Source organism: Phalacrocorax aristotelis, chromosome 21 (assembly GCF_949628215.1).
Source record: "Phalacrocorax aristotelis chromosome 21, bGulAri2.1, whole genome shotgun sequence".
NCBI lineage: Eukaryota > Metazoa > Chordata > Aves > Suliformes > Phalacrocoracidae > Phalacrocorax > Phalacrocorax aristotelis.
Window position 1 is genome coordinate 5,753,273 of NC_134296.1, and position 27,343 is coordinate 5,780,615.

Genomic DNA, 27,343 nt, shown 5'->3' on the forward strand with positions numbered 1-27,343 from the left:
ACCGCTCTGTCAGTAAAGACATTTTTCCTAATATCCAACCTGAACCTCCCCTGGTGCAGCTTGAGGCCGTTTCCTCTCATCCTATCGCTTGTTACTTGCAAGAAGAGACCAACCCCCGCCCCCCCAACACCCCCAGAAGACGGGATGACCCAACACGGTCGCTCCTCACGTGCCGCCGCGCTCTCATAAGTGGAGCTCCTTGCTTTTTCCCCCACTGAGAAACCTTCACATAAAAATCCTCCTTCCCCCGAGAAAGGCGCTGCCACGCGCTTGCCCTCTCCCCGGGGAACAGGGTGGCACCAGGCCACTTGCTTCAAGAAACCCACCTGGAGGAACCCGTCCCCACGGGGTTCGGCCGGGGCTTTGCGGTTCTCTGCTCCCGGATCTCTTCCTGACACGCTGGTGGCGAAGGCACGATGCCTTCGCGCTCCCCAGACCGAGTGGAAGGGACGGGCGATCCCGGGCTTGCTGCAGGAGACCACGCACACAGCAGGAGCCTTAATCACGCTGAAGCTCATTAAAGCAGCCCGTGCCCACACTCAGGTCCCCAGGAAACCGCTCTTCCACACCCAGGTACTGTTTATTGCTAAGGCGTGCTGCCTTGGCCTACAGGTGGGCAGTCTCCTGAGGTTATCCACTAAAAAAAGCACTCTTCACACCAGCTCGAGAGCAGAGCTATTTTCCATTGGATTAGGCATCGGGAGCAGAAGGTGAAGCACTGAGAAGGCAGCGCTCTCCCACTTCCCTCCGACGAGCAAAGAGCCCTCGCTGCCTCGCCATCAGATTCCCACCCATTGGCAGAGAAGGAAAAAAAAATTTAAGCAGTGCTTCAGTGTCAAACACCGCACATGCCAAAACACGCAGCTTTCGGTTTCCTCGACGCATGCCAGTAAAAGGTTAGCTGCATTAGTACAAAGTCTCCTCTGCACATTTCACCCAACTGCCTTCTCACAAACTTGAGTCCTGCTCGATACGTGGGTATGAGCCACAGCACCGCACGGCCAGGTACGTCTGTGTTTGGGAAGCACCATCTTCCCCAAACACACAAGCTGTGGCTCAAAGCCCGGTTACGCCTGAGCAGCTCCAGCTGCAATTAATGCTGGTTCTACAAAGGCAAGTTCCATATCGTTACTGGGTTGTGCCCTTCGGCAGGTCCCATTTCACAGAGCCAAATGACAACTGAACGAAGTGAAAGGAGGTTTGTAAACTCAGGAGCAAGACAGGGAACGCAATCTTGCATTTCACAATACCTTTAAATAACCCTTTATCAGCACTTACTGCACAGTCACGGGGGATCAGGAGGGAGTTGAAAGCAGAGAAAGCATGGAAGTTTAGGGAATTGAGATGTCTCGTAACTACAGGGAAGAAGTACTGGGTTTTCCCCCAACCCATGCTTTCTCTCATGGGAAGAGGAGGAGCTTTCCACCAAGCTGACCATTTATTAATTTATTTACAGAAGTTAACTACCGCATTTTAAAATAAAACTAAGAATTGTTTCCATTTTTCCCACTTCCACTTTCAATTTTAAAAAAAGAAAAAAGTGAGAGAGAGACTGGGCAGGAAGAGGAAGAAAGGAAAAAGCTAAGGGAAAAGGACAAGAAAATCCCCCTCAAAAGTCCAGAGTCAGTTTCTTCTGCTTTCAAAATAATTAAAGCCCCTTTGAAATGAAAGCATGTGCTGTTTTTTCTTCTCTTCTTTTTTCCTGTAGAAATCATTGGTCATTATTTCCACAGGGCACTTCTTCACGTTATCAGTACCCGCTTTTCCCTTGGGAATGCTCAAGCCAGGAAGCACTGACCCAGGAACAGAGGTCTGGAGCAAAGGAGTCTCTTTCCCATGGCACTGAGCCAAAGCCTCCTCACCTCTACCTGGTCTTCTGCTGTGCAGATGACTCAAACACAGCTTCACGGGTGAGCCAGACTTGCTAACAAACACCACAAGCCTTTTGCCAAGCATTTCCCTGTGCCCATCCCTCTTATCTTCTGCTGCTGTGCTCCATCCTAACCTCTTGCTCTGTTTAGAGCTTGGACTCCTTCTCCCAGACTGAACCAAAAAACAAAGAGGAAAACAAAGAAAAGCCCTGTGCTCTCTCAGACTCTTCCTGTAGAGTCACACGTGGGAGGTTTGCCAACATTTGCATATGTGTACCCCAAACAGAGCTAAATCCATTTTCTTTGGGAAAGGACCAGCACCTGGGACGGCACATCTCGCTCAGGGAGCGCTCCCGAAACCAGCTGGTTCCTCCGAGAGCTCCTGTAGCCTTTGCGGCGATGAACAACCTACGGGACTGGCACGCACCATGCCGTTTCTTTGAGTATCTTTTCCTCATTTGGCACCGAACATCACTTACTTGCTAAGTGGGAGAATGATACAGCTCCGTAAAGGAACATTTCACAAGATACGTGATCACACAAACCCGGTGCTTCAGCGCGCGTGCCAGACTCAAGTAGGGTCCAAACACGTTTTGCAAGGCAAATAGCACTTAGCGCACCACCGCAACTCCAGATTCTTCCCTGGCTTTGTTTCCACTTGCCATCAGCAAAATCTACCAGCACACCCAAAAATTTCATATCTCTTTAGCGCTCGGTTAGGAAACAATGCACGAGCTGTACCCAAAAAGACAGTGCGGGCTGCCATGGAAGAGGGAGAGCCCACGAAAATCAACTCCACTCCGCCCTAGCATCCAAGAGACCTAAAGGGCTTCACTACAGCTGTAGCAGCCGGGGTGACTCCGCTGACAAACAATCAAAGCGCCTTTTTCAGACGGATAATAAATTTCCTCCTTTGTGCAACTCTCATTTTGTTCTGCTTCCCCTGTCGTGGGTTTGCAACGTGGGCTTGTTCCTATCTTAGACAGCATCACAAGGGAAAGAATATAGGACAGACAAAGGGATGGAGTAAAATAAAGCAGGCAACAAGGCAGGGTTTGGAAAAAGCTCATCTGTAAAGACCTTTTAAAAAGCCTTTTAAAGAGAAAGAGGCAGCAGAAAAAGGAAGTCAGACGAATACATTTCAGTTGGGATTTCTGGTGAAGGTTAATCAGACAGCGGCACCTAGAAATAGATTTTGCAAGTTCTGAGGCAAGGACAAAGTCACGAAGTGATACGTAACTGCCAGTTCTAGGAAAACACAGGACAACCCAGTCAGAAAAGCAGAGATTTCTAAAAGCAATGACTTATCTTACTGGAAGGTTCTGACTTTGCCATCACATGGTTGTTGGGTTGAGAGCAGTGGGAGGGAGCAGGGGCGCACGGGCATCGGGAACGCTATGCAACAGCTAGTCAGACCCAAACGAGGCCTCGTCCCAGAATTTGGAGGTGCTATTTTAATAGAGCTCCCAGCTCTGAGACCGAGCTTTGCAAGAGTACTGGGAATCTAAAACTCATGAAATAAGCAGAACAGCTATGAGAGGTTTTGCGTCTCATTAGTGAGAGGATACGCTCACAAGGGAAAAGCCTTTAGATCAAGGAAGGGTTGTCTGTGGGATTTTAAAGTTTCACAACGGAAATCCACTCATCGCTCTCTCAAGAGGGATGCTCTCAGGAAACGTAACGTTTAACGCCTTCTCAGGTCACTAAGGCTTCAGTTACCAATATTAGCGCCTTATGCCATAGCTCCTGTGACATCCTTGGAGGTGAAAGGGGGGGGAGGCGAGCCCCCCACTCACTTTCAGGAGAGCTCTGTGAGCAAGCCGGGTTGCTGGACGCGAGCAGCCCGAGTCACGCAGCAGCACGGACGCGCAGCGGGAAGGTCCGGCTCTGGGACCGCCATCCACCCCCCGACCCTACAGAAGCTCTACCACAAAGTGGGCACGAGTGCTAGTTTGCCTACGAGGCCTAGATGGTGCTAGTCATCAACCTGACAAGTTTTACAGCAGGAAACGTGCTGTCACTCGGTTCGGAGCAGCTTCACACCACGATCGAAACCCACAGCAAAGCGCCAGCTTTGTGACCCACGTAAACACCACGCTCCTCCTCGCGGCGGTACCACCCCCAGCGTCCCAGGATGTGGTGGCTCTTGCTCATGCAGGAAGCCATCGCTTCACAGAGCTCCCGACGATGATGCGGGATGCCCGTGGAGTGTTACAGGGCACAGAGGGGTCCACAAATACCAGCTGCCTTTGCCGAAGCTAAAAGGAGCACCCTGAAGAGGATGGAGAAGTAACTCAGTTCCCATCCTTGTGTTCTCTTTCACACCCAAGCTACGAATGATCTCACATTTCTCAGACCCGATAAAGCCTTTTTGCACGCAGTTCTCTGGGTTTCCTTTGCAGAGAGCAGCTCTGCCTCTGCTTTGGTGTTTGCTGATGCTCTCAGAAAAGCCACAGATCTGTGCTGGTTTCAAACCCTTGTTATTTCTGAGCCTACAAATGCAAGAGCCCCCCGTCTCAAGGACCGGGCAATCCACATGCTCAGGGCAGATGAGAGGGAGAGAGGAAGTTCAGCATCCTGCAGCAGGCACAGGGGGCTAATCCAGTCCACAAGCCCCTGTCTCCACTCCCCCAGGAGATACCTGACTGGGGCAAGTCTGAGGCTCGTCAGCAGGCAGCCACGCAGGGGACTTCGCTGCTGTAGTAAATGCTCCAGAGTCGAATACTTTGCTGAACAGGATGTGCAATGCCCAGATCATACAACAGCTGTTAATAGTCAAAGGTATATGCAATACTTCATTTCAGGGAGAAGCAGAATTACCCAGTTACACCAGAATTTCACTACTCAGTGAGGAACTAGATACAGCAGGAGAAAGGCTGTTGTTTGTTTTTTTCCAGAAGGGCTGGTCTCCACTGACTCAGATAGGCTTGGAGGTGGTTTCAGGTACTTATGAAAGTTAAGCCCTAAAGCTGTGCACCAGAGGAACTCTGGTTATTACACAACGTTGCCAAACTAGTTTCCACCAGTGTTATCAGCACAGGCCTTCTCCTACTAAAAACACAATTCCCCTCGTGAAGTTCCCACATCCTGAATAAAATTCCTGGATACAACTCTTAAAAACCTCACTGGTTCTTCTCCTGGCCTGACCCAACAGCACCGTCGCTGCTGGTAACAACAGGGCAAAGTCAGGACCCATCGGGACCCATCGGGACCCATCGTGACCATTTAAATGACATCTAGAATTTCATTTCAGAGCCCGTTGTTTGTGCAAACAACCCAAGGTCTGAAATAGAAGAGGTGAGAAGCAGACTGCAGCGCGCTCAGCTCTCTTAGCAAGGAGCTGTGAAACTGCAGTTGGGGAGAAATTGGTGTAATTCACAGAGAAAAGCCGACGTTTCCAAAAGTGAACACAGATCTGTGGATGTCGAACTGCATATCTGATTTCCCCCCTCTCCCACCACATACTTTCTAAGCCAAAAAAAGCTTTACCTGGGTGGATTTTCCAGGGACGGATAAGCCCTTTTTACACCACTGCCCAGCTCCTGGATCAAATAACACACAACAGCACGGCTGACCAGGGACTGTCCCCCCATCCTCTCCTGCAGGGCTCCAGCCAGGGAATTTATCGCATCAGCTCAGAACCTCCCCCCGCAAGGCAGCTTGGGCAAATCATCAGAAAGCGAAGTGTTTTACCTGCACAGGCAGTGGAGAGCAGCTCCTAGGAAAGGTGCATCCCTGCAAACAACCTGTCTCAAGTCCATGCTGAAAGCAAGCACCCAGCCTGGGGTTGGGATCGCTGAACCCTACCAGGCAAGGTATGAACAAAACCAATCCCTCATTACCCTTATTCCTCCACAGAGATGTTCTTCCCTGCTCCAGCCTCCCTGTGAGTGGGCTTGTGCCTACCCAGAAAGCTGATTGTGAAGCAGTAAGTCATCCAGCATGGCCAGGCCAATCCACCCAGCTGTTTTAACTTAGCTCTTCTCTTCATTAAGCTTTGCTGTGCTCTTAACCCCTCTGTTCCCAGGGCAGCAGCTCCAGGGAACTCCCCGAGAGCCAGCTCACAGAGGGGAGAAGGGAAAGAGCATCAGGTGTGAGCTACTCCATCAGCTGCAGCTCAAGGCCATGATAAACCCACTTCTTTGCAAGGAAACATTGTGTTTTGTGCTTAGCCGTGGCTCCAGAAGAGCTTGAACCATGTCCTGCAAATGTTTGCTTGTTTTCCAGCCTGTGCGGTCCGGTGCCCACAAAGGCCCTTTCCTGTTCTTGTGAGAAAACTCAAGGCTCCAGTTCCCTCCCTGCCCTAAGCCAGCTTCTGCTGCTTAACCACCAGGAGAAAGAGAAACTACACCAAGAATTGCATTTGCTCCCAAAAAACCTGGACTCTGGAAAGCAGAATCATTAATAACAATCCAGTTCTGGTTTCATTGGGGCAAAAAAAAAAGGAAAAACCTAATGCTATGATCCCTCTTAGAGGTGTATTTCCAAAGGGGCCTTAAACCAAAATGTGGATTTGCACTGGCCCTTAGCTCATCTCAAAGGATGAGCAGCCAGCACGAGCTCCACGTGGGCTGCAGCCTGGGGATGTCAGTGCTGTCACTTAGCCTGCTGAAGATGGAGGACTCTGCACTGCGTACTGCTATATCCAGAGCCACAGCTGCAAATTTAGAAACATTGCCTGAATTTCTCTTTGTGCTCTCCCACGTCCTGCCCAGCTACAACTCCTGTCTGCTTGCATTTCATTTCTTAAAGCACTGCTTAGCAACATCACAGCCTTTTTGCTCTGAGCGCAAGGCAACCGGTTCCTCCCATTCCCACTCCTCCAACAGGAACCCACGGCGGGCACGCAGCCCTGTTCGCTTAACAGCACTGTCTGAGACAGAGCCAGGGCCGTAACAACCCCACGGCCTCGGTGGCACAAGGGCAGCTTGTGTCACCTCTTGGCAGCTCCAGCGTCTTTTTGTCTCTGGGAAGGCAGAAGGGTGCTCGTCCCCCCGATGCCACAGATCTCACCCGCGCTTCCACGATGGACGTTTCTGCTATGGAGTAACATCCTCACTGGAGCAAAGGACAGGTAATTACAGAGCCTTCAGTAAACCTTTTAAGCCATTCATCCCAAGTCCCCAGAGGGAAGCAGGTGAGACTACGATACGCATTGCACAAGAGATACGCATCTAGGGTATTTTATTTTATAAAAATATCTCCCCTCCCTTTGCAGTTTGTTTAAAAGGAATGGCAAAACAAACCAGGTAAGCTGCAAGTTGCCGCTGCCGGTGCTCCCAGCCCTGTCTTCTGCAGCGGATCCTCCCCAGCACCGGCGCGGACTCTGCGGGAGCTGCTCAGCAGATAAGCTGCCGGAGAACAGAGAAGGGCCTTGAACTAACAGTGAGGCACAGCTCTTCTTGCTCCACAGTTTGGAAACATGCGATCTCCCCAGTCGCCTTCGGCTGAGAGCGGAGGGAGGCAGGATGGGACAGGTCCAAAATGAACAGGGAGTGCTGTGAAAGAGTCTGGAGCGAGGGAGAAGAGCAAAGGGGGACAGATAAAAGCATGAGATGGGCATGAGTCATGTTGGCGTATGGCCTCCAAAGACAGCCCTCGAGCAAAGAGGGTATGAAGTAAATTCCTAGTCAGGCAAAAATCCACTAAAGCAAAAGGCAACCCAAAATAGGCTCTTGCATACCTGTCTCCTCCGGCTCATCGTTAAAGGTTCAGTATCACACGAACTCGGGCTGTGTTTCTCGCTGGCATCTGATCATTCTTGGCCAGGCCAGGGCAGAGGTGGGAGCACTCCCGGTGCATTGGGAGAGCGCTTGCTTCCCGAGGCAGGCCCAGATCTCTGGCTAATCATTGCAAAAGCTGCCTTCCTTCCCCAAAGAGTCAACATGAGAGCTGCGGGTCTTACACACGTCCACCTGCACACCCAGGAAAGAATCCCTGCTGCGGGCAGCCTCCTTCCATTCAGCCTATCCACACCTACCCACTTAGGAGCTAAGGATGAAGGAGTTTAAGCCGGGATCCAGAAACCAGCCCTCCCAGACCTTTGGGGAAAGCTTGGATCCGAAGTCAAACAGCGTGGCTCCAGCTATTGCTGTCGTAAACGCTGCTCTCCCTCCCGGGGATTAGGAAAGCAAGCAATGCAGGTGTTCTGTGAGAAACACGCAACCCAGGCACGCCAGCTCTTTGGAAACCTAACAGCAGATCCATCAGCTGCGGCTCGCGCCGCAGCCTTGCAGCTGGGTGAGCCACAAGTCGGTTCCCCACTACGCTGGGGCTGGAAGCCGGCCAGCGAGCCTTCCTTCAGCTGCTGGCCTGCTTGTTTTTACAATAAAGAATCCAAACCCCAAGCCAGCTTTAGGAACATTTCTCGTCTGTGGAAACGGCATTTTTTGCACACTGAAGTTTCCACTTTAGAGAAACTTTTGCCGTTTATAGGGGCCAAAGGCATGGGGGAAGTGGACCCTTCTCTTCGGTGCTTGGATAGCGACCTGCACCCCCGGGTCCTGGGCTGGACCGTGGCCCTGCAGCACTGGAACAACGAGCAGCAGGAGAAACAAGTTCATTGTGGGGACCCTCAGTGTGCCAGAGAGCCCCAGTGGTGGAAAGTGCCCTACCCCACCCGTCTCCAATCTCTGCAGCAGAAGTGTCTCCTTCGGAGGCAGCATAAGCATCCCCTAGTATCCTAGATTAAGAATAAATCAAGGATTTTCAGGTCCCTTTTTCTTTCTTCCCCCGAAGTCTCACTGCGGTAGCTTCTCAGCAAAGCTGGAAGAGCTCTGGTCACTGCGCTGAGGAAGGAGCAGCCACCAACAGCAAAAACCTCCAGCCACATGACGCTGTCACTAGGACGACTCCTTTACAAGCCTGTGTTTCTCGCACAGAGTTTGGCGTCTCGACCAGAGATGCTTCTACCAACCCTTAGAGCAGGGCACCACCTCCATCCCCACCAGCCTGGCTTTTTCCTTCCCCAGAGTTATCACTCGAAAAGGGCTGCAGGGACCAGAGAACCACCTCTTTGCTGTACAAACATGCCCTCCACAGGGCAGGGAAAAGGGTTTAGCTCATTTCCCTGTCCTTATTTTGGGTACAGCCCAACACTCCTCACTAAAGCCAGCTCAAGGGCAGCTTGAGACAAGTGCTTGAAGTCCTACTCTGCAAGAGCGCTGGGGTAACAGCAGAACAGCACAAGCACACCTGAGTTGAAAAGAGCCTGCGGGCACTAAATATCAGCTTGAGACATGCTGGCAAAGCCACATAGAAAGGGCACACTGCCTAGCTCAAACTCCTGACGCTTATTCTTTGTTTGTACAAGCACCTAATTCCCTCCCAGATGTTTGCAAAAGCTCGGGAAGTTGGCACGGGAGCAAGGAGTTGGCTTTTAATTAACCAGAAGTCAAACACAAAAAGGACGTCAGCAACCTGCGAGCTGCACTGCTCCCCCCGACCGCAGCGGACAGCTCTTCTGCGGGTCCATACTCATCGGTGTCTCTCCGTACCGCTGTTCTCTCAGGCCAGCATGTAAAAAAGGACTTTGCTGGTGCCGCTTACATTTCTCCTGATCCACTTTCAACACGCGCCATCGAGCGAGCTGAACAGATGCATTTCCCGCCCCCCCCCCCAAACCGTAGCCGCAACGTCACGCTCCCCAAGGACACTCAGCGCGCCCAATGCCAGTCAGGTGAAAAACCACCAGCACAGGAAAGCAGAGTTAGGGACAACACAACCACCACCTCAACCACACCGGAAAAGCCCTTCCCCAACATCTGCCTCCAGCCCCCGCAGCTGCCGCGCAACAGCCAAACACCCTCCCCATCCCTCCACGGTTCTGCCCGGGTGCCACCCTGCCAGACGGGCTCAGGCTCACGGCTTTCTGAGCGAGTCGAGCTCACAAACCCTCTCCCGCTGTCTCCGAAACGCTGCTGACCCAGAGCCTTGGGATGCCGGTGTGACTCGCAGCCGCAGCAGCCCAGGGGATGCCCCACGGCGGGGATGGGGAGCTGTAAGCCAGGCCTTGCCTGCGACACCCGCAAGCTGTGCAAAGGGATCTTGTAAAGGTGTCCTCTGCCCCAGCCCCACTTCCCTACACACACACACTCACCCGGAATTAACTTAGGTTTCCATCACATATATTTAAGAGAGGGATGTAGTACCAGAACCAGGCCCCGAACATAGGTCATCCTTGAACTGAGGTATAACACTGGATAGCTTATAATTTGTTAAAAAGAGTCATTTCCCCCTCTTTGTTAGCGTAGTGTTTTTTGCATTGTCTGCCTGGCTTCGGGGCCTCCTGGGCTCAGCCTCGCAAGGATGAGCAGCAAGGCTTAACACCTGCTGCCGCCCTGAAGCGTCCGCTGGCTGTACGGCTGGCCCCGGTGGATCTTCACGTGTTTGGCTAAATGGTCACTGCGGGCAAACTTCTTCTCGCAGGTGGCACACTGGTACGGCTTGACACCGGAGTGGGAGCGCTTGTGACGGGAGAGCTCATCTGACCGGGAAAACCTGCAGGAGAAGGGAAGCGTGGTAGATCCAGCCTAGACAGGGCAGGGAACGGGAGGCCCCCAGCATGTCTGAGGTCTGCCTCTGCCCCAGCCTCTTGGGCTGACCCTAGACAGGTCATTCTGCTCTGCTCCATCCAGTCTACCCGTGAGGCACAGGCACCCCAGGCTCCTGCTGGAGGAATGGAGAGAAATAAACCCCTCCAAGGGGTGATTTAGAGATAGGAAAAGAGGAAAATAATTCACCCAGTGAGCTCTTCATTTCTTTCTGCTGCTCTTAAGGGACACTGCGCACCTACTTCCTTCATTTGTTTTAGACCTGCTGAAACCTTTTGGGAGCTGAAGGCCCCAAGGTCAGATGCTGAGAGAAATTGCTTTTTGGGGCATCAGCCCAGGCTGGCAGCGACTACAGGAGACCAGCCAGGGGCCTGGGTGGAAAGGCTTTACTATAACTCCCACATCAGCCAAGAATAGCATCGCTGTTGGGGGGAGGCTTGTTTTTCCTCAGAGCACATGGGTTCTCCCTGCAAACTCTGAGCACCCCGTTGTTTCTCAGAATGGCAGTGAGTTTTCACTGTCAGCCTGGGCTGGGTCAGGAGCTGGGGAGAGAGAAGCTGCCCATGAGCTGGCTTAAATATGGAGCACAAGGGAGGAAAAGCAAAGACGCCCAGCCTGGAGCACAGAAGCAGAGGTTTGCCATGCCGAAGCAAGTTGACTGCTGTTCTGAGGATGCACCCAGTGTTCAGCCTGCATCTCTGCGTAATTCCCACACCTGCAGCAGATCAGCTGAACAGCCTGGAAAGTCCCTTTAAGTACATGCGTGTCCCCACTTAATTCTCCTGCACCCTTTCTTCCACCTGGCACGCACAGATCCAGACCTGGGGGCACCTGCAGCAAGTCGGTCCACAGCTGTCCTACGAGTGCCACCCCAAAGGTCACACCAGCACCCAAAGGTCACAACAGCGTGCTTTGCACGTCCGAGTGTCAGGGGAGAGCTGGAGAGGGGCACTGGACAGGATTTACTCCTGTTCTGCCTCTAAGGAGCCAACACAGATGGCAGGAGTATTAGGACGGAAGGTTTTTTTCCATCTGGCTGAAACATGCCCACACAAAGAAGCACAAAGCAAGGAACTTCAGATGTAACCCCAGATTCCCAGCGATAGGATTTCAAGCTCACACCTGGTACGGTAAATACTGCGGCTGCTCACAAAAGGCTCTGCGAAAACAAAATGCGTCCCAAGACCATCCTCAGGTCTTCCGTGCCAACCACTGCCTCCTTTTCCAGCTTTATGGCGAGGAGCGAGTTTCAAGGTCTCAGCTCCTCATAGAAGGCAGGCCCAGGAGAAATTGCATGTGTATTTACAGTTAGGGCCACATCTAGAAAAGGGAGGATGGCCAGGAGAAGCCCAGCCGCAGCCGAGCACATCACTCGATAGTGCAACTGCTCCCACGGAGCGGGAGGGCAGGGCAGCAAGCGAAGCAGCAGGATGCTGTCGTACAGGCCAGCACCATCCCATCCTCCTTCCCAGAGGGAAAAGTGATGCTTGTGTGGCTGCCATCGCCCCCCTCTTCAATCCCCAGGCTCTGAGCGTCTGGTGCAGGAGGGTTTAGCAGTACTGGTTGGTACTGGAAAAGGAGCCGCTGCCTATAAACACGCGCTGTGGTTATAGGTGAAATGGAGGGACAGTTGCGGGTGGCAAAGGGACAGCAGCTCGGCAAGAGGGAGTCCCAAAATTCACATCTGGTCTCATACCTTCCAGAGCCTCACCACCCCGAGGCAGAAGCTCTAATACACCATTCGGGGAAGCAAAGCAGCGAGCGTATGCCAAAGCATTGCACAAGAAACCAGGAAAGCTCAGTGCTGCCAGCACCAGTTTTCTTTGTGATATGCTTTGAGATCTGCTGATGAAAAGAGCTACGCAAGACCCGAGGTATTAGCCCTTCTTGCCAAAGGCTGTACTGAGCATCCTACCCCCAGGACAGGTACGCGGCACCAGGAAGAGAACACCACAGCAGAAAAATAATCAGAGAAGTGTAGCAAGATTAAAACAGCAGGGTTAATTTGGGGAACACAGATGAAAGAAAATGACAACCACCATCACGTGCAGAGCAAACAAAAGTAAATGCAACACGGAGATATGCTACAGGCCCGCAGGTGTCTGAGGGATACAAGCAGCCAGGGCAGGCAAAGAGCAAGAGAAAGCAAAGGGTTGCTAAACACACACAGAACTATGTGCTGGCTCCTGAGGAAGCAGCGAGACTCCGGTTTCCCGGGACAAATTTTAACGAGAAAAGGCATTTTTGTAGCCCAAATGCAGAAATTGTCCTGAATTAGGCAGACAAAGCTTGCAAAATTACAACATCACTTGGAAAAGCTGTATTGCCAGAGGTTGCTTAGGCATTTGGTTCAAGGGGGATTTGGGGTGTTTGGGAGAAGTGTCAGCCACGCTTCCCCAGCTGGAGGTTTTCAGCACTTTTGGACTGAGTGAAAACTACCCAAAGCGCTCAACAAACTTTACTCCTCCAGGCCTCCTTCCAGCTCTCACCTATAATTCACTCGGGAAAGAAAATTTATGATTTTATCCTGGATTTTCACTAGCCAAGAGCTCTGCTGCATCTCAGCGAGCAACGGCCGGCCTTTGGTGGGGACGCCCGTTCGCACAGAGCCCCGCGGCTCCCACTTACCGCCAGCCACAGTTGGGCCAAGCACAAGTGTAGGGTTTCTCCCCGGTGTGCCGACGAAAGTGAGCCTTGAGGTGGGAACTCTTGGTGTACATCTTGCCGCAGCCCGGGTGCGAGCACTTATGGACGCGCACGAGGGAAGGGGGGGCTTTCTGGTACCTGGGGGTTGCCTCCGCCTCTTGCGCACCCCCCGCTGCCCCTGGCCTCATGGTGACTGGCAGGGGGGCAATTTTGACATACTTTTGGTCCATGATGGTTGCAGGGGGCTGGACCTGAGGGAGGAGGGACAGGTTTTGGCCCTGCAAGCTGATAACCAGCTGGGCCACCCGGACACCACATGTAGCACTCTGTGCTAGCGCGCTGCCACTGTCCATCTGGAGAGGCTGGATTTGGAGGACAACAGGGATGCTCCCAGCAGCTACCGCCTGGTCACTGCCATCAGCTGTCCCTCCAGGCTGAGCAGCGTTTGAGACATCATCTTCTTGAACCTCACTGGAGACAGGCTGTCCCCCAGGGCCACCTAAGCTGATCTCAGGTTTGATCTCGACCTTCCCTCCAGCTGGGTGAAGCTCGCTTGCTTCGTCTTTGAGGAACTCAGCCTTCTCCCTTAGGAACTCCTCAATCTCCTCCAGGGTGGGAGTGAAGTCCTGGGAGAGGCTGCTGCAGAAGTCAGGCAGCCTGAGGTGAGCCTCGCAGGCAGGGACTCGGCGTTTTGCATCTTCCCCCTTTGCACCGGGCAGGGGGAGCGGGGTGCCTTCACAGTGGCTGGTGCTGCCTGCAAGGAGATGGCCGGAGCCTTCGGGGTGGCCGGACACCCTCTCGCTGCCGTGCCCCGGCAGGAGGGACGGCGGCATGCTGCGCTGCAGGGCACCGGCAAAGCTCTCGAGGAGGGAAGAGCTGGTCAAGGAGGGTAGCAGCTCCTGGCAGCTCACAGAGACCATTTGTTGACTCACGTCCTCTACCTACACAAAGCTCTTGGCTCGGCTGGATCAAAAGCCTCTGTAACAGCTCAGCTGGGGCTCCTGAGGCTGGGGAAATCTTCGTTCATCTGCAAGGGAACGCCACCAAGGTTATTTTCAAATTAAAAAAACAAACAAGAAAACCTCAACTTTTGAACAAAACGGACTGTGTGTTAGAAAGAAAACATCAAAACTAGTCAGCAGCCTTTGTTTTTAAAGAGCCTGTTGCTCAAAAAAGACATGCTAACCATTCTCCTATGCAAGATGCCAACAAGCTGCAAAGAGCTAGATTCCCCCCAGAAGCAAACTTCTCCGTGGAGTTTATTAAGGTAAAAATACACAGTGAAACACTTCATCCCTCTTCCACCTATGCCAGAGGGCAGGTATGCGCTGCTAGATGGGAGAGAGGATGACTTGTGGCTTACAACTAGGAGTTAATTGAGATCCAAGAGAGGGTGCTGGTTTCTCCATGCTGCAAACGGTACAGTCACAACCTGACGCAGACCTATCATGGCTGGATTAAAGCTAACTAGTCTGGGAACGGGTAACAAGACAGCTATGAGAGTGCCTGCTGCCAAACTGCTTGGGGCTGTGGTGAGCATTCACCGGCAACCACACTGCTGTGGTTACACTGGCTATCGGTGCCTGAACGAGCGAGTTTAGAGCGGGTTCAGGCAGGTCTGCCCAAGCGCAGTCACACCTCCAGAAAGCATTGCAGACAGTCTGTCTGGGGTCAGCTCACGGGGGCCCTTGAGGACACAAACACCACGTTTCAAAATAGGTGAGAAAGACCACGATATCTCCAGGTTAGGCCTTGTGCCATCTCCAGAAGGCGACTGGTCTCCCACAATTCCACACATCAAACCCCACAGGCCCCGCTGTGGCTCACAGGGTGTGAGGGCAGTGCCTGAGCACCCACACACCATCCCTACCCCTGCGAGACGGCCGCTCGGAGGCTGCATCCTGCTCCTGCAGCACCTGAACCACCCAAGGCGCAGGCACTTCTTACATTTAATGCAGAGAGTGAGTTTCCAAGAGAAAGAAAACCTATGCCAACGTCCCTTATGAACCTCTTCCAGAGTGAGTCCACGAGATTTCTGCGAAGTTGCAAACCAGTCAAGCCAGTCCTTATTCTCAGTGCTCCCTCAGGGCCCTGACAGCTCCAAAAGGGAATTTTTGAGAAGCAGTCTGGATACAGTATAAAGGCTCTTCCACTTAAGAAGAAATAATCCCCACATCGTTCAAAATCTGCTCAGCGCAAGCCGCCGCATTGCTCGGGGCCGTTGGCGGTGCTGCCCGCAGCCTGTCTCCAGCACAGCTCTGCAAGAACAAGTCATGATGAGCAGAGCCCATCGCGACTCGCGTGTGAGGTAAGAAAGGGGCTTGGGCCAGTCTCAACCTTCGGGCTTCAAGTTTTCATCACAACGCAAGTTCGTGCTCTGAACCGTCACCTTCAAGGCAGCACCCAATTCCCCTCCTTCCTCCACATCAACTTTATGATCTTCTTTCTGATCTCTGCTTCTCTGACTCTCGTCTCCTCTTTCTACAGGCTTCAGACGCTAGGAAAGCCCTCCCCCCTCTGGCTACCAAACACTTCTGTTTACTTCTTCCAGAAAGTCTTAAAACCTGATTTTCCAACGAGGTCTCCTTGCAGAGCAGCTCAGGAAGTCTCCATCCCTTCTGTATGCCCCCAGGAAAACGGAATTGAACTCTAAACGCCTTAGTTCAGAAGCCTCGTTCAGTACACATCTCGCACGTTCAGAGTGAGCAGCTCAGTTGAACAAGATGAAGAAACGCACGGCCGGAGGGCAGGAAGGTCCAGTGGTTAAAGCTGCTGCCTTGGGACTGAGCAGACCCGCGGTGGGTCTCCAGCTCTGCTGCAGATCTCCCGTGCAACCTTGGGGTAGTTGTTGGAGCTCTCTTGTCCTCAGTTTCCCACCTAGGTGGGGGTAATAGTAACGCCCTACCTTGCAGAGCGGCGCTTAAAGGGAAACCTATAACCTGGTGGGTGCTCTGTTACTGACAGACTTCGCAGGTACCCGTTACAGACATCAGCGCCTTGCCAATCCACCTCAACGGTGCCTTCATCCCAGAAAAGCTACTGCAAGAAAATGGAGACCTGACTTTGGCCTTCAGGGAAGCAAACTGCAAGGCAAGGTCAATGTCCGCTTTGCATTTCTATTCCTATAGTTTTTCAAACCCCTAAGAGCACTCAATTACCGTATGAAATCAGCAGATGTGCAGTTTGAGCGCGCAGAGAAAAAAGTAATTTGTCCAAGGTCAGCCAACAAGCAGGAGCTGGGAACTCAGCCGAGGGTTACGACTCTCCTCTCATGACTAAACAAGACGGACGAACACCTGTAACCTCTTCAGAGCCATGAATTACGTTCACAGTGTCCGTGCGAAACCCGGACTCACGAAGCCTTTCCGGACAACTACAACATGCTAAATAAGTCAGACACGTACAGGCGGCGCCACGTGTAGCAGATCCCTCGGCGATAAAGTGATGCCCCGCGCTTTGACCCGGCCAAGGACAAGCAAGCGTGAGCAAAGCCTGGCCCGCCTGCTGCCCCCAACCCCCCGGCGGGGAACGGAGCCCGGGGCACAGCCTGGAAGGCCCCAGGGCGGAGGGGACCCAGCCAGGCCGGGCGACTGCTCCATCCCCGGGGGGTGGGAGGAAAACTAAACCCACCACCACCACACACCCCCCGCGCCAGGCCGACCTCGCCCCCGCCGATCCGCCCCTCTGGGGCTGCGGGCAGCCTCCCGGGGAGCGCTGCGGAGCGGGGACCCCCCCGCGCCCCCTTACCCAGCTCCGGTCCATGGCTGGCACGGCGGCTCCCGCGGCGCGGGGGCGGCTCCCGCCCCGCCCCGCCCCGCCCCGGGCTCGGCTCCGGCCGCCGGCCCCGCACCGGGCTGAGCGGCCCCCGCAGAGCCCCCGCCCCGGGCTGAGCTACCCCACACCGGGCTGAGCAGTCCCCGCAGCGCCCCCGCCCCGGGCTGAGCTACCCCGCACCGGGCTGAGCAGTCCCCGCAGCGCCCCCGCCCCGGGCTGAGCTACCCCCCACCGGGCTGAGCAGTCCCCGCAGAGCCCCCGCCCCGGGCTGAGCTACCCCGCACCGGGCTGAGCGGCCCCCGCAGAGCCCCCGCCCCGGGCTGAGCTACCCCACACCGGGCTGAGCAGTCCCCGCAGAGCCCCCGCCCCGGGCTGAGCTACCCCGCACCGGGCTGAGCGGCCCCCGCAGCGCCCCCGCCCCGGGCTGAGCTACCCCCCACCGGGCTGAGCGGCCCCCGCAGAGCCCCCGCCCCGGGCTGAGCTACCCCGCACCGGGCTGAGCGGCCCCCGCAGAGCCCCCGCCCCGGGCTTGGCTCCGGCCGCCGGCCCCGCACCGGGCTGAGCGGCCCCCGCAGAGCCCCCGCACCGGGCTGAGCTACCCCCCACCGGGCTGAGCGGCCTCCGCAGAGCCCCCGCACTGGGCTGAGCTGCCCCGCACTGGGCTGAGCAGTCCCCGCACCGGGCTGAGCGGCCCCCGCAGCGCCCCCGCACCAGGCTGAGCTGCCCCGCACTGGGCTGAGCAGTCCCCGCACCGGGCTGAGCGGCCCCCGCAGCGCCCCCGCACCAGGCTGAGCTGCCCCGCACCGGGCTGAGCAGTCCCCGCACTGGGCTGAGCGGCCCCCGCAGCGCCCCCGCACCAGGCTGAGCTGCCCCGCACCGGGCTGAGCAGTTCCCGCATCAGGCTGAGTGGTCCCCACAGCGTTCCCCTGCACCGGCCCCGCACCGGGCTGACCGGCCCCCGCAGAGCCCCCGCACCGGGCTTGGCTCCGGCCGCCGGCCCCGCACCGCACTGGGCTGAGCTACCCCCCACCGGGCTGAGCGGCCCCCGCAGAACCCCCGCCCCGGGCTTGGCTCCGGCCGCCCGCACCGCACCGGGCTGAGCGGCCCCGCACTGGGCTGAGCGGCCCCCGCCGAGCCCCCGCACTGGGCTGAGCTGCCCCCACAGCGGCTCTGCAGCGGGCTGAGCGGCCCCCGCAGCGCCCCCGCACCAGGCTGAGCTGCTCCACACCGAGCTGAGCAGTTCCCGCATCAGGCTGAGTGGTCCCCACAGCGTTCCCCTGCACCGGCCCCGCACCGGGCTGAGCGGTCGCCTCAGCGTCCCCGCACCAGGCTGAGCAGTCCCGCTCCGGGCTGAGCGGTCCCCGCAGCGCCCCCGCACAGGGCTGAGCTGCCCCGCACCGGGCTGAGCGGTCCCCGCAGCGCCCCCGCGCCGGGCTGAGCGGCCCTGCACCGGGCTGAGCGGCCCCCCGCACCGGGGCTCCCCCTCCCGCCCTGTCCGACTGCTGGGGCTGGCCCGGGGGATGCCTCGCCGCTGCCTCTTCCCCCTCTTCATCTCTGCTGGAAACTGTCTGGATTTCACCAATGTTTTCGGGGAAAAGAAGCCGAGCCCTGGCAGGTGGCAGCAGTAACGGCTGCTGCTGGCATCCATTTGGATGCAGGTTTTCATTCCAGGAGCAATAAGTTTTGGCAGGGCCCCAGCGTTCAGACGCTGCCGCGAGAAGGGGGTGCGTGAGGTCTCCTGTCCTCATCGCGGCTTTGCGGGGAGCTCGCAGCTTCTTGAGGCAGTCCTTGCAAGGCTGGGCTTGAGGATGGCCGAGGGGCAGCACAGGTTGAGCCCCCCGAACCAGGCAGAGCAGGCTCGCAGGCCGCCGGGAGCACTCCTCGGCCAGCAGCAGTGGCTCTCCAGGCTCGCGGGGTCACCCTGTAACGCCCAGTGTTCCTTCAAGCACCCTGCAACGGAAAAAGGCATGAGGGTAACAAAAACATCAGCGCGCTGCCTCACGCACAGGACAAAGATGCTGGTCAGAGAGGGGAGTCGCGTTTGCCTCTGCTCTCTCAAACCACGTGTGGGGTTTGACAGTGACAGTGGTTTAGGGTTAAATACTTCCAAGCAAAAAGGACAATTTTGCGGCTGGCAGTGCCCCTCTATGAGAGGAGATTCTCTCACCTACCACAGCCGAGCCCCATAAACCCAAGGACGTGAGCGCAGAGTTACTCTGCTTTGTAAGGAGCGTGAGATTCTGAGCCTGAACAAAAACTCCTGGGCCAGAGCAAGGCTTCACGTTTGAAAAACAAACAGAAAAGAAAAGAAAACAAAACAAAAACCGCGGAGGAAGGAGTGCGGTGGTGCGGTGAGGGCAGCCCAGGATGTTCCCCTGCCTCGCTGCTGTGCCTCTGGGTGCCACTTACATTAAAGACCCTGAAGCTGAGGTGGGGGGTAAGTGCTGGGAATACTTAAATTCCTTGGAGGGTCTGGGAAAGCCTTAGCTCTTCGAAATCCTCGGGCACTACCCCTGTGAACCTGCAGGCTTGGGCTTACACCGCGCCAGGACATCATCGGGGGTACCAACAACCCTTCCTCTAGGTTTGAACAGCACCTAGTGGAGCAAGCGGGATGTTCACGGCAGAGATCCACGAGTAACGCGTTAAAGCAAGTCACGGGAAGAGCAGGCGGCTCCGCGCCCCGCCGCTCCGTGGGGGCCGAGGCCGGGAAGAGCCGGCGCCTTCCCCCGGCCACGCGCGGGGCCCCACGCGTGGGCTCCCGGCCGGCGCGGCGCGCTCGGAGCCGGCCCCAGCGAGGAGGAGATCCAGGGGCCCCCGCCACCTCCCGCTGGGGGAGGCCCCGCCCGGCCACACCCACGGCCCCACCCACGGCCCCGCCCCCCGGTGGCGCCCCCCGGCGGCTCCCCGCGACGCCGTTCGTTCAGCAACACACACGAGTTGTCCCCATTTAAACACCTTTTATTTCCTCCTCTTCATAAAAATTTATAATAGCCTTCCTCTTCCATTGTATACAAAATATTTACTCTACCGAATAAATAAAACACGAACATTTGCAGACGGTGTATGACCTCAAAAGACAAAAAAAAATTACCAGCATCCATACATAGAATCACAGAATCATCAAGGTTGGAAAAGACCTCCAGGACCATCAAGTCCAACTGTCAACCCAACGCCCTCAGGCCTCCTAAACCATGCCGTGGAGTGCCACAGCTACACGTCTTTTAAATACCCCCAGGGACGGTGACTCCCCCACCTCTCTGGGCAGCCTGTGCCGGGGCCTGACCGCTCTGGCAGGGAAGACACTTTCCCTCATCTCCAACCTAAACCTCCCCAACACAGCTTGAGGCCGTTCCCTCTCGTCCTGTCCCTGGTGACTTGGGAGCAGAGACCAACCCCCCCCTCACTCCAGCCCCTCTCAGGCAGCTGCAGAGAGCGAGAAGGGCTCCCCTCAGCCCCCTCTTCTCCAGGCTAAACCCCCCCAGCCCCCTCAGCCGCCCCCCAGCACACTTGTGCTCCAGACCCTGCCCCAGCCCCGCTGCCCTTCTCTGGACACGCTCCAGCCCCTCAAGGCCCTTCTTGTCCCGAGGGGCCCAAACCTGAGCCCAGCATTCGAGGTGGGACCTCCCCAGGGCCAAGCACAGGGGCCCCATCACTTCCCACATCCTTCCCCAACCTAGAGATTCGCAATAGTCTCACATCAAAAAGACACTTGCCCTTCACCCATCTGCTCCCCACCTCAACCCCGGCACCCCCTGTCTCACAGAGGGTGAGGAGAGGTGCAGCGCGGGAAGGCGGCAGGAGGGCACCCACTACCTGAAGCAGCGAAGCTCCCAGTAATCGCCTCCAGAGAGCTCGTACCGACACCTGCAGTTGTACCATACACCCGAGTCCTGGAGAGGCTTCTGTGTTCACACGGGTCACGTCAGTAACCGCGCGTAGGGGCCACGCTTACGTTCAGCACACACGCCTGCGTCCCTTGCTGGTCTATGTGGGACCCCGACGCGGAGAAGCTGTCCTCAGCAGAAGCACGCCGGGTCAGCCAGACAGGACAATCTTACACAGAAAGGAGTTTCTCACCAGATGCTTTGGAAAACGCCTCTCCTGTCAGCCCCAGCGACAGCCGGAACTAGGAAGCAAGGCTTTTGGTAATAGCAGAGCTTGTGGACAGGGCCATTGCACTGACAGCAAATGCAACAGCTCTCACGGGTTGGGGGAAGGCAGCTGCTGACAGCCCCGGCTCAAATCCCGAGCTCAGGCTTTGCAGCCAGCTTTGGCGACGTGGCTGGGATCACGCTGGCGTGAGGCTGCAAGCACGAAAGGTTTCGAAGTGCTTTATGGACAGGGCAAGACCACGTCGAGGGGCACCCGCTGCCAGGGCAGAGCCAGCCCAGCCCCAGCCCCTTACATTGCTACAAACCTCAGTTTCCCCTGAACCCCCTCTTCCTCCTGCTCCCTCACCCTGATCTCTCCCTGTTCTCCTCTGAGAATGATGCCTTGTCTTCCCTCCTGCTGAACTCTGCCGCAGAAAGCTGCTCCCCGCCACCCACCCAGGGCCTGACCGCACGTGGCAGCCTCCTCTCCTGCAAACAGCCACGCTCTTAGGGCAAACAGCCCAAATGTGTTTGGGCCTGAACTCCCACGGGACACAGGGTTAGCCGGGTCTTGGCAAACACTTCTTCCCGTACCCATGTACTGCCCACCATGTCAGTAGCTGGCAGAGGGCCCAGGGGCTTCTCCTGGTGCGCAGGAGGGTGGGAAGGAGAGGAGCAGTTAGTGAATTCGCTGGGTTTCACCCCGCCCCGGCTGGAGAACTGGGAAGAAGGGTGCCAGAGGGAGGGGAGAAATCAGAGTCTCTTCGTGGATAACCAAGCAGGTCTTCTCATACTTGCTGAACGGGCTAAAACAAGCGCACTGCAGCCAGAGGACAAGTGCATAAGGAGCCCCTGGTTCAGACTGGATCGTGTCTCCCAGCTGGAACAGAGAAAGAGCTCTGTCGTCCATCCAGTCACAGGTCAGGCCAAAGCAAGATGACGGGCACCCGTCGGGGATGCAGCAGCAAAGGGCAAGAGCAGCTGGCTGCAGAGTGACAAGTTCAGTCGCTCAGCGGTCTTTTCTGAACGTAAATGAAGTAAATGCAGGCACCTCCCTGGAAGCGTGTCTGAATTATGAGAAAACTGGACAAACCCAGCCTGCCCTCTCCCAGGACCAGTGAGATCAGAGCCAGCACTCTGGACGCAGACACCAGACTTGCCAAGGAGATGCAGGGGCCAAGTCTGTGACCCAGTGCAATGAAGGGGACGGGAGAACAGGGAGGCTGAAGACACCTTGATCCATCACTGAAAGACGGGGTCTGAGACCCGACCTGCGCTGACTAATCCCGAGCCCCCGCTGCACACGCCGTGAGGCCAAACCTACTCCCGTCCCCCAGCTACAGCCAGGCTACAGCTGCCCCGAAGCCACCTCAGCAGGTGGAGGGCAGGTCAGCCAGGGAATCTGGTGGCTTTAAGCCTTCTCCTCTTGAGGGACAGATGCAAGTTATGGATCAACAACTCCAGCATCTTGTTCTTCCACGTTCCAAACCAAAGGACGTTATAAAACAAGGCTGTCTCCCCCCTCCAGCCCGCTGCTTTTTTAAGGATCGCTTTGATGTCTGTAATGAAGCATTCAAGGCCTTTATCAACAAACCCATACACCTGAAGTTTGGTGTGGAAGTACTCTTTAGGCACTTAAACAGATGGCTCAATTATCAGCAGCACTTAGCATCATAGCAGCCTCCACGTACAAAGGTTCCCCATATTTTACACAAGAAACAATAAAGGACACTTCAGCACTCAGTTTTTTCAGTTCAAAAAATCTAGGGTCAGAGGTTACTAGGAGCATTCATCCAAGAAACATCCCACCTTTGGCCATAACGTTTTGCCTCAAAGACTTTCACCCGAAGCCTGAAGGGGACAGAGACCAGGGTAGGAAGTACAGATAAAAAACTCTTTCCGTAGGTGGTTAAGCAGCGGCCAAATCCATCCCCAAAACAGCTGCATTTCAGCACACAAACCTTGCTGTGGGAAAGGGAGGCTGGTAGGCATATAATTTGAGAAGAAATAAAACAAAAACAGTCACCCTTTACGGGAAAGAGATGTTTAAAAAACTTAGGAGAAGCCCTCTCAGGAGCCATCTGCAGACAGAGGGGGAGTAACCTTGCTTCCATGCCAAGGAATAGTCTGACAAGACCTTGCAAAAATAGAAACATTTTGCCCTTCAGCCGAACCTCACAAGCGCATCTCGCTGCCCACACACCTCCGCAGAAAGTTAGTCACAAACACTTTGTTTAGACCAGCCAAAGTTAAGGGCTGTTGAACAACTCCTGCATACTCACAGCCTAGCCTCCAAAGGACTAAATTCCTGCTTTCCCCTACGCACTGTAGGCAGAGTTTGGATCATTTCAAAGTCTAAGTGCTGACTGTGGGCCAGGACCTTGACTCCTACTTGGTGTATGGGTAGTCTTCGAGTGGTAGAAACCTGCCACCAGCAGAATTATTCCAGCTGGTCCAACTTTTAACTGGAATGGGACTGGCCAGAAGGACATGCAGCTGCAGCCACTCTTCTGCCAACTGAAGATGACTCACACCCGGGAGCTCCAGAACCCCAACAACCAGGAGCATTTGGTCCCAGTGCTATGGCAGCAAGAGGCACTTTGCCTTACTCTACCAAGTAATTCTGTTTATGCTGTGCCTCAGTAAGAATCTTGACTCCTGTCTGGAAATAGATTTTAAAAAGCCCAAACAAATATAACATAGTAAATATGTAACCTGGGTCAGCAAATCACAGGCACAAACAGCATCACGAGTTTCTGTCTTGCTCTTTCTTTTGTCCAACACACCAAGAACTAGGCTTACCCTGCACTGGAAGCAGCTGCCAGAGTGGCTCTAGGCACGTTTTAACCTTCCCACCTGCTGTTTACGAGGCTGTTTCCAGCAGCCTCTCTGGGTGTGCTGGCAAGGTGTTAACCCAGCCACCGTGCTGGGTCCTGGGACGCAGCGTGCTCTGCAAGGTGCGCTCCTGCCAGCCTGCAAGCACAGCCAAACGCCTTTCTGTCTGACTGGAAAGAATAGTCTGGCCTAGAAGGTTGCTCTGGGGACATATTTTTGAAGGAAAACAGACACAGCCAGCAACCAACCCCAGGTACCAACCCTGGCAGTGACTGCTGCTGAGTTCAGCTAGCCGTCAGCAGACGAGCAGTTCCTCCAGCCTCCTCAGGCCTGGTATGCCTGCTCGCAGGCAGCCTTCCAGGAGACCTCTCCCTGTTCTACTTCACTGTCACAGGACTGAAAACCCTCTGAGAATAGATTTTCCCTGTGATACGGCAGCATCTTTCAGGGGCCAGCTGTGGAAGAAGCACAGCAGCCTAGATCTGTTAGGGCAGAGAGCAGGCGGCAGTTCTAAGCTCTGAGGCATGAAAGGTCAGAGTTACTGAGAATTGTGGAGGAAAGCTAAAAACAATCCTTAAAAACATAAAAAACCCCAAACGTTAAGAAGTACTTTCCTTCTGATGCAACTCAGTACATAGGTAAAAGATAAATCACCTTTTGGAATTGGTCCTAATGAAACGTTACTTGTTTTTCCAAAACAAGACATAGTAACTTTTCTCCTAAATGGTTTCTCTCAGTCAGAACAGAGGTGGGGAAGGGCGGAAGCATGCATGCACACATGTGCACCCCCTCTGCTCCGTGGCCAAACCTTAGCCACCCATCTTTTTTTTTTTTTCCAAGGAAATCTCCTCCCAGCATCCTATTTGCAGAAGTATTGCTCAAGAAGTTGAGTAAAACTACAGCAAGCAGGAGAACAGGATACAGCCGTAACTGGTAAACAGGTGAGCCAATGATTTCTTCCCTTCCCTCCCTGTCCCACTGCTGCTTCTGCTCAGAAACACGACCCGTTATTAAAGGAAAAGTTCATTTCCTTCCTCTCCCCTGTATAACCCCCTTTGGTGCTGGCTGTGCAGTGCTTTCTTTTGATAAAGGCACCTTTGGAAAGCACTGATGGCCCGAAGCACAATGCCCCGATGCCTCGTATTTACACCTGAGATTAACCCTGTTGCATCTCTCCTGCCCCCAGCCCCAGAACTGTCCCCCCAGGGCTACGGCAACAGCATGGGGAGAGCAGGTGCCGCACGAGGCTTCCCACAAGCGGCCACGTGAACACACGCACATCTTATTCTGCCACGTGCGGGCACCCGCATGCTGCCCTTGTGCCTTCCACATCACACTGAATACTTCACCATGTCACTCTTATCAAAGACAACTTTGGTCGCAAAGTAAATGGCTACCAGGCCAAAGCCGGCAGCTGACACCATGTAGGCAGTCACTGACTGCGTAAACTGGACGATGGACCCCATGAGAAGGGAGGGGACAACCTGAGAGAGGAGGAAAGCACTGTCCAAAATAGCCAGGTCCAGGCAGATCCCTCGGCCAGGAGCCACCGAGTCCGATTCTCCCACCATCATCATGAGCGAGACATCGCAGGAGGAGCTGACGCACAGAGCCGAGCCGACGGCTGGAGGAGAGGAGGAGGAAGGGGAAGAAGAGAAGAGGCTCCCAGTATGTCCATTCTGGTAAGGCAGCTTCTGGCTGGAAAGGTGGCCTTTAGAGAAGGCTGATTTCTTGTCCAATCGAGCTGCGTCTTCCTCCTCTTTGCTCTTGTATTTATGCAAAAATACCTAGGGGAAAGAAGGAGGGCATGTGAGGAATGAGCAGGTAGGGTGGAGCCCAGCACGTGAGGTGGGGGGCGGAGGGGGCTCCGTTTTTTGTGCAAGAGAGTAAAACCTCTCCATGCTCTGTGTGCGTTGGGTCAGGCTGTTGGAGGTGGGGAGCGCCAGCAGTGAGCCTGGCCCATCTGAGATGGCCTCCAGGAGCCAGCCTGCTTTTCCTGACTGGCATGGGATTCAAAGCAACCCTGACTCACCGGGGGAATCTGGCCAAGTGGTGCCTCTGTTGTGTTGAAGCTCTGGAGCTCAGTAGAGTGCTGCAGCCCAAAGCCAGCCCAGGCTCCGCACCTGGGGACATCCTGTGCTGAGCCGTGGGTTGTCACCTCCTCACCAGGTGCCAAGGGAATCCAGGCACCAACTACAGCTCACCCCATCCTGAAATCAGCTAATGCACGCTTGCAGGGCTGGAGCGAAGGGCCAGAGCCCACTTTGGACACATCCCTGAGCCAGTGCGCTCCAGCGCAAACAGAAGTGCTTATAAACTGGCTGCAAGGAATTGAAAACCTTCCTGCAGAAGAGCCCAAAGGGCAGACAAACAGGTCAGAGCCCTGGATGCACGGCCACTTCTTAGTGTCTGGGATACTTAAAAATGACACCAGCTGAGATGGCACAGTGCTGGGAACTCAGGAAGGAGCTCTTTTCTCAGCTCTGCAACAGACCGTGCATGCATGACCTCAGCTGAGTCGCTTCATTTGACTGCCCTGAGCCTCCTCACTCAGGCTAGAAAAGGGCGACAGGGGGAAGAAAATATCTTTTTCTTCTCACCCTTTTTTGCCTCACTCTGCTCAAGCTGTGAAATCTCTGGGGCATGGCTCACTCCAGCAGTATTCACACAGAGTATTTGGATCACAAAGCTCTCCACGTTAACACCAACAAATAATGGGCAGTCATGTGCAGACAGTGAAAATGCTGCAGAGCTCCAGCTTTAAAACTCCAGGGCATTTGCAATTATGCACAACCACTGGTCTGCATGGGGTAGAGCAGATAACGAAGGACATGTTAATCCATTATCCGCATGGTGAGACTGAACAAAGAAAATAAAAAGGACAACATAGCACCTGTTTGAGCACCGAGTGCACGGAACCCAGCCGCAGGGCTCCGAGGGGCTTGCCTGAACTATCCTGCCTTTTGCAGGAGGGACCTGGACACAGATCAACCGCTGGCGCGCGCGTGCGGGCACTCCAGCTCTGATGCAGGCCATCCCAAAGCTTACAGCAGCCTTGGCACCCACACGGCTACACCCAGCCCTGCCCTAGTGTGTGTCAGCACCAGCCAGTCTCTGTTCATGCTGCCCCAGGCCATGGCTGCAGATCTGTAGCACAAACAGTTTCAGATTCAGTTGGAGAAGAGAAGCCAGATGAGAACTTCACTAAATAGCAATCGCCTTCCAAAAGCTTTACCTGGGCTCTGCTCAGCTGCTCACTATACCCTTCAAGTCCTCAATTCTGCCTAGGCTCATGATTTTATGCTTAAATGCATCAATCCAAGACCATCACTTATCTTACGTGGAGCTTAAAAATCCTCCCACGTGCCTCCTATTGCCATCAGACTTCAAAGCAACTCAAAAACCAGCACAGAAAGGGCATCGTGTGAGCCAAACTAGGATGTCCCCCACAGTTCCAGCCCTTCATATTTGACAGTGACATTCCCAGAAGCCTGCTCAGCTGCCCTGAAGGCCCACGCCACATCTTCTTAGTTTCTATACTGATCCAGGCTAGGACTTCAGAGATAAAGAG

The 27,343-nt window shown here is 55.0% G+C and overlaps 2 protein-coding genes across 12 annotated transcripts in view; both read right to left on the bottom strand.

The window, feature by feature from the left end:
- Positions 1 to 9,980: 9,980 nt before the first annotated feature.
- LOC142067209 (Krueppel-like factor 15) lies at positions 9,981 to 16,910 on the bottom strand. 3 transcript variants are annotated; one of them, XM_075115650.1, is made up of 3 exons: positions 16,817 to 16,910; positions 13,052 to 14,096; positions 9,981 to 10,370 (listed from the first exon to the last, which is right to left on the bottom strand). In XM_075115650.1, the coding sequence occupies exons 2-3, from the start codon at positions 13,987 to 13,989 to the stop codon at positions 10,193 to 10,195; spliced, it is 1,116 nt and encodes a 371-aa protein (XP_074971751.1). In that variant the 5' UTR covers positions 13,990 to 14,096; positions 16,817 to 16,910; the 3' UTR covers positions 9,981 to 10,192. The 3 variants fall into 3 exon arrangements, with proteins under 3 accessions (XP_074971751.1, XP_074971752.1, XP_074971753.1); XM_075115651.1 differs by lacking the exon at positions 16,817 to 16,910 and adding an exon at positions 16,228 to 16,645; XM_075115652.1 differs by lacking the exon at positions 16,817 to 16,910 and adding an exon at positions 15,017 to 16,151.
- A 2,873-nt stretch (positions 16,911 to 19,783) lies between these two features.
- SLC45A3 (solute carrier family 45 member 3) overlaps positions 19,784 to 27,343 on the bottom strand; it is a 42,029-nt gene continuing 34,469 nt past the window's right edge. For all 9 annotated transcript variants that reach the window (XM_075115673.1, XM_075115667.1, XM_075115666.1 and 6 more), the window contains one exon: positions 19,784 to 25,559. In XM_075115673.1, coding sequence (XP_074971774.1) covers positions 25,546 to 25,559 — 14 coding nt within the window. In that variant the 3' untranslated portion in view covers positions 19,784 to 25,545. The remainder of the gene's footprint in view (positions 25,560 to 27,343) is intronic.